An 11640-nucleotide genomic window follows, 5' to 3' on the forward strand; every position below is an offset into this window, starting at 1 on the left:
TGGCAAAATGCAACAGACAAACAATGCTGGGGGTTGTAGTCCCACCATAAAATGCAGATGCAGGTCGGATTTGCAAAATCTAGAGCATGCATGCAAATCCCTGCAGCAGGATCTTATAGTATTGCATCTCTAGTACGTGACGTATTCTGCATTAGGTTGCACAGGCAGGTTGGGTAAAGATTGGTGAAATGCAAAGGGGCGCAGTGTTGTGTATGTTACATAATGCATATGTCATAGTAGAGGCTGCAGGCAGGATGCTGAACAATGTATAGAGCAGACAATGATCTCACACACAGCTCCCCCACTCCCTCCCCTATGACAGGCTGTGTGGCCAGCACCATCCCTGCCCTCCCCAGCCTCCCATCTGCCTGCCCCTCTATTGGGTGATAAGCAGCAGGCTCACATTACCAGCCAGAGAAAGGGAAGAGGACAGCAGGGTGGAGAGGGGAGGGGGAGGCATTTTGGCGCTAAATATCTAGCACCTCCCAAGTAGGAGGCTTCATGAATGAGGGGAGGAGGAGGGTGCTGGATTTGGGTCTCTTCTCCCTGTCTCCCCTCCTTTCTATCGGGTGTGTCAATTTTTTTTTTTTAAGTTAATAATATCCAACAGCTTCAAAGTGCATGTACTGACAGAGTGCAGTGCCAGGGAGAGGGTGCAGTGTGAGCAGTGCACTGCCAGTGACAGTGACAAGTAACTGGAGCAACAACTCTAGGGCAGACAGAGGTAAGGCTGGCTCTTCTGTGCATGCCTGCTATGTCTGTGTCACCATTGCATTCTGTATGTATACTGTATGTGTGCATCCTATATGCGTTCTGCATGCCATGATGACTGTTGTCAGGGTTGCACCAGGGGTAGTGCCCATTTTTTGCAGTAGTGATCTGACACTTGCACATGATCCTTCACTGCCAGGGCTGACAGCTGCAGTCATAACACTACACATAGTAACTTCTGCATGGGGCACAGGGCTGGAGGGCATGTGGAAGCATTTAGGGGTATATCTATACATGGCACACACAAAAGCAGACTGCATGGCTCTTTGCATATACATCCATTCAGGAGTGCAGTGAGATCAGTCGGGTGGGAGTAGCTATTGAGTGGCGCAGAGTCCTTCTTGCAGTCCAGCCCTCTCCGTGTGCATCTCTCGCCTGCATCTCTATCCAGAAACACCCCCTGGACCATTGGCAGCGTCACCTACTCTTATTGCCATCGTATAGCCTGGCCCTTGCCGTAGGATTATCGTTCTGACTGCATTTTCTCCTTTTCTAGATAGTGGCTGGATCTGTGGATAATTTGTCTCTGGTGGTACGTTTGTATTGAGAGCTGAGAAGAGCTGGAAGATGCCCGGGGTGGTGAGCAAGAACCCGGACCTGGAGTTTGACTCCTTGCAGCCTTGTTTCTACCCAGACGAGGATGATTTTTATCTGTGTGGCCCGGACTGTGCCCCCCCAGGGGAAGACATCTGGAAGAAGTTTGAATTGCTCCCCACGCCTCCTCTTTCTCCAAGCCGAGCAGGGCTGCAGAGTGACCCTCTGTCTCCTGGGCAGGGGCCCCTACTAGATTATGGTTTACCAGGTGATGAGGATCCCTTGGACTGGGCATCAGAGCTGTTGCTGTTGCCCCCTGAAGCCGACTTGCTTGGGGGCTCCGGCTGGAGCACAGAGCTGGGTTTGTCCCCTGGCAACCTCAAGTCCATCATTATCCAGGACTGTATGTGGAGTGGCTTTTCTGCCAGGGAAAAGCTTGAAAGGGCAGTCAATGAGAAGCTGGGTAAAGCAGCGGGCATGGTAGAATCTGGAGCCCAGAACCAAACCGTCGCTCCATCTGCCAGCAGCCTACCTGGGCAAGGAGAGGATTTAAACAACCCTGCCTCCCACTGTGTAGACCCGGCCGTGGTTTTCCCATTTCCTATCAACAAGGGAGAAAGCGGCAGAATTGGGCAAGCTAATCCTCCCATCAGTGCCATATCCACCACTGTACCCTCTAATGCACCAGCCAGAATCTGCAGCCAACCAAGCCGAACCAGTGCCAGCTCTGGAGACGACAGCCATAGCGAATCTGGTAAATACATTATTAATATTGCTAGCCGTAGCACCGGTGCCATATGGTAAATGGGTCTGGCATGGCCATATGTTTATTATTACTGAGGGCGTACCATGTTTACTGTGGTCACAATAGGTATTTGCTGTACATAGTATTTGGTTGCCCAATGCATGCCCTTCAGAAGTTGGTATGGATCATAGAAACTCGTAGTACAAGAGGCAGCCTTTTGGCACCTTGGGTCATGAAAGTGCCCTGTAGACATCTGACAGGGTGTATACACTTGTGTTTGTGGGTGTGTTCTGTATGTGACGCTAGATGAGTAGTAAACTGTAGATATCATGTTAATACTCGTAGGCAATGCCCAGACGGGTGCATCTTTGACCCAGCCAATTCCCTTTGCCAGGACAAGACGATCGCTCTTTTATCTCGTGATTTATGATTCACTCAATTCACCAGGACGTGAGAATTTATGAAACCTTCATTTGCATTGCTAATTTGTTAGATTTTTGCCATGGATTTAGTCCATTGCTGTATAATATGCTTACTATTAGATTTGCATTTGCCCCTTTGGGTCAATGTCTTGGTAAAATCAGATTTGCATTGTACAAGGTGACACGGTTTGTTTTCGACGTCTCATCAATTTTCGAGCAAATTCAAGATGAAGTGAGACATTGAGTCGGTTCAAGGGCACGTTCTGCGCTCCGCCATCATCTTCTCGGATAGAAGGTGTAAAGAGTAGACCCATTTGGGTGGAATAGAAGCTCTCGAAACAGCTGACACAGTAACTTCAGCTCACAAAGTCCTTTTTTTTTTCGTCTTTGACCTCACTCCTACAACTGGGATTGAGAAGAGCGCCCTGTTAGAGGCCAATCAACGGTGGCCTATTGAGCGCCGAGGCCACCAGATGGCGGTGTTTTTTTGCTTTTAATTCTGAAAGGGTTCATTGAATTAAGAGAGACCTTTTTAAGGCAGCTGAAGCAGCAGACGGGGGTTGCTGTATATCTGAAAGGTAATCCTATCATGTTAGTTACTAGTAACAGATGCTTGGCAACTTAAAAAGCAGCTTCTCGGGCAGAATTACAACACCAATGCTCCACCAGACCCCCTCAATCGCCGTGATAGCCATTTATCCTACTAGCCTACTAATTGTATACCATACAAAAATATCACGGCTAAAGTGGACCCTGGTGGCAGATAAACAGCTCGAACCTAGATATAGACGTTACTGAATCGATCGCCGACCTTTGCACAACTATATCCCTTTGCAATTAAATTTTTTACATTTTCCTTAATTTTTTTTAATGCTTATTAATTATGGGTTGTGTACCAGTAAAACAAAAAGATTCAAAAATACTAGGAAATTAGGATTCTCAGCAGTGCCCCCTTATGGCCAGACTATCATTTAAAACCCCCCCAAAAAAATTATTCCATTGCATCTAGTGTAATTTTTTGGAATAATTATTTTTTTAATTCAAATGAAAAAGTTGCATGAAAATTTTTTGCATTATGAATATAATCGTCATAAGCTGGCCGAACCCTTTTCTTGTTTGCGCCTTGACAGCTCCGAGGAAGCACTTCCTCACAACAGCTGTCTTATTGGCTAGAAACCAAATCCCTGGCTTAAAGGGGCCTACAGATGACCAGCAGCACATTATGCCTCGAAACAAACCCGGCGATTGTGTCTGGCTTTCCCTGTCACCGAGGAAGACAATTTGTTGAATCATTTTTTTTTTTTTTTTTCCTCCAAGTACAGCAAATCTCCAGTTTGCTCTTTTCACGGGTCCTGTATCGAACTGTACAATATGTTCCAGTGTGTAGAACCCAAGGAACATGGGCGTCGTATAGCGTTTCATTTGGCGTATCGTACCTTTGCAAGGGTTACCAAAAATTTATAAGTTCATTGTAGACATCCAAGAGTATTTTTTAGTGTTTTCGTTTTGGATTGGGTTTGATGTTTTTTAAAGATGTCTTCAAAGTATTTTTGAATCTCAAGTGTTGGGGTTATCTGAACCCATGGTAACAATTTTCTAAAAATTTTTTGGCAGATGATGAGGAGGACGATGAGGAAGACGATGAAGAAGAAGAGATTGACGTTGTCACGGTGGAGAAAAGGCGCACTTTGTCCAACAGATCGGTTACCTGTCCGGCGGTGCTGCGCTCTAAATCCACCACCAACCTTGCCTCTGGAAAGAACCTACCCACCGAACTTATCCTCAAGCGGTGCGCGCCGGTGCACCAACAACACAACTACGCGGCCCCATCCCCTTACGTAGAAACGGAAGAGGTCGCTCCACCTCAAAAGAAGCAAAAGAATGAAACTCCCCGCGTGGTAAAGAATGTGGTACAACCAAAGGCTAAAAGCTCCAGCCCTCGTAACTACGACTCAGAAGACAGCGAGAGGCGACGCAACCACAACATCCTAGAGCGCCAACGTCGCAACGACTTGAGGTCCAGCTTTCTCACGTTAAGGGACCACGTACCCGAACTTGTTAAAAATGACAAGGCCGCTAAAGTTGTCATTCTCAAAAAAGCCACTGAATACGTTCACTCTCTTCAGGCCGACGAACAAAGATTGTTACAGGAGAAAGAAAAACTTCAGCTCCGACAGCAACAGCTCCTCAAGAAAATCGAGACCGCACGGACTTGCTAGACTTTGTTCCCCTTCCTCTCCTTCTCTTTCCGAACTGTCACTGCCACTTTGCACAATTTTTTGATTCTTCAAAGCAAAACGAGAAATAAAAAATAACGAGAGAAGTGTTTTTTTTTGTTGTTGTTGTTTTGACAATACGAATGTTTGGTTTCATTTCCAATCCAGTTCACTCTCGCGGTTGAAGATACAATTTTTTGGATTTTTTTTTATACGTTTTTGTTTCGTCATCGTTTCCAAACAACTGGATGACTTGGTTTTTTTTGGTTCCTGAGTTGAGTAGACTGCCAAATGATTAACTGTTTTATTATATCTTTTTTTTTTTTTTTTTTTGCTATAAACTTTGTAGTTTTTTTTCATGTTCTGAGCATTTTTGAGCTGCTGATCACATCTGTTTTTGTAAGGTTCATTCATATTTTTGGTTTGTTTATGGTGCTCATTGTAACTGATGTTACTATTCTGGGGTTAGCACTTGTACCTCTGGAGGAATCTCTGTATATACCATTAATACTTGCCTTTTTTCGTGCAACTTTCTGGGGCTATTCTGGGTAGCTCTCACTACCGATCTTTAGACTGGAAGTTCAGACCCAAGTACTGTAACACCTCAATGTTTGAGGAGCATGTTTTGTATACAAATATATTGTTAATCTCTTGTTATGTACTGGACTAATTCTTACACTGCCTGTATACTTTAGTATGATGCTGATACATAACTAAATTTGATACTTATATTTTCGTATGAAAATGAGTTGTGAAAGTTTTGAGTAGATATTTACTTTATCACCTTTTTGAACGGAGAACTTTTGTAAAGAAAAGTATTATATATGCCTTTTTTCTTAGCCCGTTTCGTTGGTCCTTTCTTCGTTTTTTGTTTTTTTTTGTATTTGTTCATGTCTTGTTTGGCGCATAGAACCGGAACGTTTTCGAGAGTTCTGTGTAATGTTTTTGTTTGTTTGTTTTTTATTCATTCTTTTTTCAACCAATGTACATTTTTAGTGCTTTTTTTCTTCTAGCACTTTGAAATACCTCATGTTTATGAAAATAAATAGCAGCAAATGTCATTTGTCTGTGTGTATTACTCAGTATATTCCAGTATGGGATCCAAGGAGTAATTTCTTAAAGAGGACCTTTCACCAGCTGGGGCACATGCGGTTTTATATACCGCTAGAAAGCCGACAGTGCGCTGAATTCAGTGCACTGTTGGCTTTCACGTTCTGTGCCCCCGGTGAAGAGCTATCTGTGCCGGTACTATAGCTCTTCACAGTCAGAAAGGCGTTTCTGACAGTCAGTCAGGAACACCCTTCCTCACAGCAGTGCCTATAGCGCTGTACGGTGTTGGAGGGGAGGAACGCCTCCCCTCAGTACTCGTATATGGACTAGCACTATCAGGAATTGAGGGGGGCATTCCTCACCGCTCTCACAGTAAAGCACTACAGGCGCTGCTGTGAGGAAGGGCGTTCCTACGGTACTGGCACCGATAGCTCTTCACTGGGGGCACAGATCATGAAAGCTGGCAGTGCGCTGAATTCAGCTCACTGTCGGCTTTCTAGCGGTATATAAAACCGCATGTGCCCCAAGTGGTGAAAGGTCCTCTTTAAATATTGAGATCACCTACACAGAAAAGTCCTTTTTAGAAAAAAAATTTGTCCAAAAAATGGCTTCTACCTTTGGTTATTACCCTGGCCAAAGTTTTATTTTTGGCCCTATTGTTTATTATCCATAACTGGCCCAACTAAATGATGGATTAATTATTTGAATGGTAAAAGGCCCATAGCGTAGGCATAAGATACATATACGTGCGGGTCTACCCAGGGTCCCCACTGATCCAGCACCCCAGTCTGATTTCATTGATGGTTGGCCAGATGTGCTGTCTCCATTTGTTTCTGTGGGATCGGTTGGAAATACAGTAGATGAACACTGGACTTCAGCTCTCGTAGACTCATAGAAATGAATATAGTGGCGGCTGGTCTGCTTGTCCACCACACCTTTAAAGGGGGTTGTCTAAAACCCATGGGTAATGGATACTGACGATCTATCCACAGGATGGGTCATCAGTATCAGATCGATGGGATTCGACACCATTAGCTGATTTGGTTGCCCTTAGATACATGGCCAGAAAACGGCTCTGAATGGGAGCAAAGTTCCAGTTCTCCATTGCCACTACTGCAGTATACGCCTCTGTACACTGAATACAGCTTTTAGCTCTGTACACTGTAGCGGTGTTGCCAGGGAACTGTACCTCTGATCCCATTCACTTCAATAGGAGCAGAGCTGTTTCTGTCTATAGACCGTGTATACAATTTCCAACAGTTGAGTCAGATGATTGATGTGAGGTCCAAGTGTCTACCCCATTGATCTGCTACTGATGACCTCTTCTTCTTCCCAAGGTCGTCGGTGTGGGGAGATCAATATTTGTTATATATATTCTTTTAGTATAGCCTTAAATTAAGCATAATGAAAATCCATTTTTGTATACCTGCATACCCAAGTAGGTCCAGAGGAAAGCAAAAACATCATTTAAAAGGAACTTTTCACAACGCCAGTTCTTTGCATTCTTAAAGAGAGTCTATCACCTTCCCCAAGCAAATTTAACTGCTACCACTATTCTCTAGCCCCCACAGTTCCTGAGTAATCAGTGCAGATAATTTTGCTGCCTGATATACTAATTAGACTACTGTCAGGTGGGAGGTCTTGCACAGGAGCAGACAAGGGAGTGTGATTTTGAGTTCTGATTGAACAGTGCTAGAAAGCTACGAAATACACCCTTGCCCTTTTCTCTCTGACACCACCCACCTGACTGTACAAAGCCTAATTAGCATATCACACAGTTAAACTACCTGCACTGATTGCTCAGGAATTGTGGGGGCTAGAGAAAAAATTTGAACGTGTGCAGATTTAGGGAAGTGGTGCGTATTAAAGAACATAAGGAGGTGGTAAAAGGTCCTCTTTAAATGGTAGAGACCTAATTCACCATAAAGTGGAAATTATTCCTTTCTTATGGGAATACAGAACCCTGGTTTAACATTATTATCCAAGGCTGAATTGTTGTTGTCTTATCCTCAGGATATGTCATTAAAGGGATCCTATCATTAAAATCAAATTTTTTGGCCCTAACACGTAGGAATAGCCTTAGATGTCTTCTCCGCCCTGCCATTCTGTAGAAATCCTGGCTTTTGCCGGTATGCAAATGAGCTCTCTCGCAGCACTGGGGGCGGGCCCCAGTGCTCAAACAGCACTGGTGGCGTCCTCAATGCTGCGAGACAACTCTCCAGCGCTGCCTCCATCTTCTTCCGGGGGTTGGCTTCAAGCTTCTAGGCCTAGGGCAAAGCCGACTGCACATGCATGCTGACCACAAGAAAATGGCCGCTTACAATACTGTGTAAGCAGCCATTTTCTTGTGGCCAGCAGGCCTGCGCAGTTGGCTAGGCCCGAGGCCTAGAAGTTTGAAGTAATGTTGAAAAATAAAGATGGTCCACAGTCCCTCCAGGCTCAGTAAAATTTAACTTTTAATTCTCCATTTTAAAAATACAGATTCCAAAAATATAGACAGCACAAAATGTGAAAAGTCAGGAAAAACAAACGCACATAGTGATATAAAAACAACAACGACGTTGACTAAGAGGTCGTATAACCTCAAAACGCGTTGGCGTTGTTTTTATATCACTATGTGCGTTTGTTTTTCCTGACTTTTCATGTTTTGTGCTGTCTATAATTTTGGAATCTGTATTTTTAAAATGGAGAATTAAAAGTTAAATTTTACTGAGCCTGGAGGGACTGCGGACCATCTTTATTTTTCAACATTACTTCAGCTTGAACATATGCCTCAGTGAGTCCGGAGGATACAAGGTCATGCACCCCACCAGGACTTGGACATTGTGTGGTGAGTCTTGGTTTTGCTTTCTCATTATTGACTACAAGTTTGAAGCCAACCCCGGAAGAAGACACGAAGAATACCTGTTCCTGAAGAAGATGGAGGCGGTGCTGGAGAGTTCTCTCGCAGCACTGGGGATGCCCCCTGTGCAGTTTGAAACCTGGGGCCCGCCTCTAGTGCTGCGAGAGATGCATTTGCATACCGAAGAAAACAGAAATTTCTACGGAACGGCGGCGCGGAGAAGACATCTAAAGGTAGGAGAAGAATAGCCTTTCTTAAGGCCATTCCTACGTGTTAGGGACAAAAAAAATTTGATCTTAATGATAGGATCCCTTTAATATCAGACTGCTGAGGGTCTAACACATGGCAACCCCACCAATCGGCTGCATCTTGGAGAAACCCTGTAAGACCCGGTTCACATCTGTGTATGGGTTTGTGTTCAGGGTTTCTGCTTATGGACCCTCTGAACAGAAACCTAATCCACATAAAAAAACGCTTTGCGCACGGAAAATGTGGAGAGAAAAGTGCTGCTTGCAGGACTTTTCTCTCCGTATTTTTCATGCAGAGTGGGGAATGAAATAGCTCAAACGCAGATATGAACAGGGCCTAATACCAGTGGCTCTATATATTGTGCATTACAAGAAAGATAGCAATCCCTTTCCTATCCTTGTGTTGAGCCATTACCAGATCCTGACCTATATATATATATATATATAAATATATATATATATATATATATATACATATAAATATATATATATATATATATATATATATATATATATATATATATATACACACACATATTACTATACATTGTATTGATGCATGTTTTCCATTGATCTTGGTGATGTGTGCATACAGGAAGTACAAACCATCAGGGACCCAGTAAGTGTCATGGGATCAATGAAGTGAACAATGCTGCTTGTTGTTTTTTTGACCCATTCTACTCCATTTCCCACTTGACAACCCCTTTAATTCTGTGTTTTTTTGTACTCTCTTCAGCTCGCGGATACCTTTTTATAAACTGTATACTCAAGATGATGTTTTATACAGAAGTAAAATGATGCTTTTTCTTCCAGAATCCGTGTCTTTCCTTATACAAACCTCAGGGGGGTACTGTTTGTCATTGAAGAGCCAGAGCCGTGTATGGAGACTTGTTTTTCTTGCAATGGTTCATGGGACAACAAGCATGCAAATTAACTGGGAAAAATAAGTCCCCATACACCGCTCCGTCTCTTCAATGACACACAGAACATCCCCGAGCTACAGCTAAGCTATCCCCAGCCATCTAGCCATTCAGTAACCCTCCTCTGTACAGATGAGGGGCAAGGACCCCAAAACAGTGCAGTCTAGAGATAGGTGACCCTGGCTTGGCTGGTATGAGATAATTTACATACTTTTACAAACCCAAATAAGAAAAATATATAAAACCGAAATATAAGGATATACCAGGTCATCTTTATTGATATCACATAAAATAGCATAAAAAGGAGCAGAGACTTGCCCATATTTAAAGAAGGTGTTGTAGGGTCAGTATATACAGTATACAAGTGTCAATGAAATATTAAACGAGAAAAGATAGTACCAAATAGAATGCAGTCATTAGTGGCAAAGCAAGTATGCAGTGGCGTAACGATTGTGGTTGCAGGGAGTGTGACCGTGACTGGGCCCGACAAGGTACGGGGCTTGTAGCCAGCTGGAAATGACCGGGGCCCCGTACAACTATGACAGCGGTCGGAGAAAGCCTGGAAAAATTAGATACACTTTTCTAATATACTTTCTGTATCAATTCCTAACAGTTTTCTATATCGCTGCTTACTGTCATTCATTTTGCTTGCCTCTAGTGGGTAATAATGAGTTCATGTGATGTACAGTCCATATTCATGTGATATGCAGTCCATATTCATGTGATATATAGTCCATGGTCATGTGATATACAGTCCATATTCATGTGATATATAGTCCCTGGTCATGTGATATACAGTCCATATTCATGTGATATACCGTCCATGGTTATGTGATATACAGTCCATATTCATGTGATATGCAGTCCATGGTCATGTGATAAACGGTCCATGGTCATGTGATGGACACACAGGTACACAGCTCATTATCAGGCAGATGTCTGATTACTGTGCTTTGACTGAAATGAGCTGTGCACCTGTGTATCCATCACATGACCATGGACTGAATTTTATCCACTGGGAGTAAGCAGAATGAATGACAGCAAGCCGAGATCTAGAAAACCATGAGGAGTTGATACAGAAAGTATATTGGAAAATTGTACAACTTTTCATTACACAAACAATAACATATACAGTATCTGTTGGAAAGAGACAACCCCTTTAACGCCACAAGTACAAACCCCCCAAAAACAATGTTTTATTTCACCCATTGCTTGCCTCCCCCAAAAAGTTACACAATTTAATACCCCCAAACTGTGCCATTAAAAACTGGAACTCATCCAACACAAAAACAAGTTCTCCAATAGTTCCATCCATGGTAAAATAAATCAGTTATCGGCGCCCGCTCTGATCTGTCTGATCTATGTGTGTGTCCACATAGAAGAGTCAGAGGAGATAGTGGTCTTACTTGTATGACAAGCTTTATGATATGGGCCGCATAGTACAGATAGCGCGTTACAATTTCATAAAAAATCTCAAATAATTTTTGTGTTTGCAGATGGCAGTGTGTACTTAAGCTTAACTTACACTATATACGGTAATGTGTATTTTTGAATCAGTCCATTTGAACAAATAGACAGGCTTATACCTTTATATACAGTACTGTAGGGCATGTGTTGTCATACAATACACTTTTTGTGTGTACAGTTGTATAGAGGAGTAGGATTGACTATACGTGCATAAAAAATAGTACAAACATTTCATGGCTTTTCTTTGTGAGATTTCATATGGCTTTTCTCCTAGCTTTTTGAAGTCCGTTAGAGAAGCCGATAGATAAAAACACCAAACCTAAAGCATGCTGTGTTTTGATAAAAATACTACTAACCTCCATAAGATCAAAAACTAAGATTCTTTACAAGACTTTAAAGTAATGATTGGCCACAGCTTTATTTTT

General features: G+C 42.9%; 1 protein-coding gene across 1 annotated transcript; it reads left to right on the top strand.

Annotated features, from left to right (window-relative positions):
• The first annotated feature begins 527 nt into the window (after positions 1–527).
• MYCN (MYCN proto-oncogene, bHLH transcription factor) lies at positions 528–5710 on the top strand. The gene is made up of 3 exons (XM_075269165.1): positions 528–724; positions 1268–2059; positions 4087–5710. Exons 2-3 carry the CDS (start codon positions 1339–1341, stop codon positions 4689–4691), a joined length of 1326 nt encoding a protein of 441 aa, XP_075125266.1. The 5' UTR covers positions 528–724; positions 1268–1338; the 3' UTR covers positions 4692–5710.
• Positions 5711–11640: the final 5930 nt, after the last annotated feature.

Source organism: Leptodactylus fuscus, chromosome 3 (genome assembly GCF_031893055.1).
Source record: "Leptodactylus fuscus isolate aLepFus1 chromosome 3, aLepFus1.hap2, whole genome shotgun sequence".
Lineage (NCBI taxonomy): Eukaryota > Metazoa > Chordata > Amphibia > Anura > Leptodactylidae > Leptodactylus > Leptodactylus fuscus.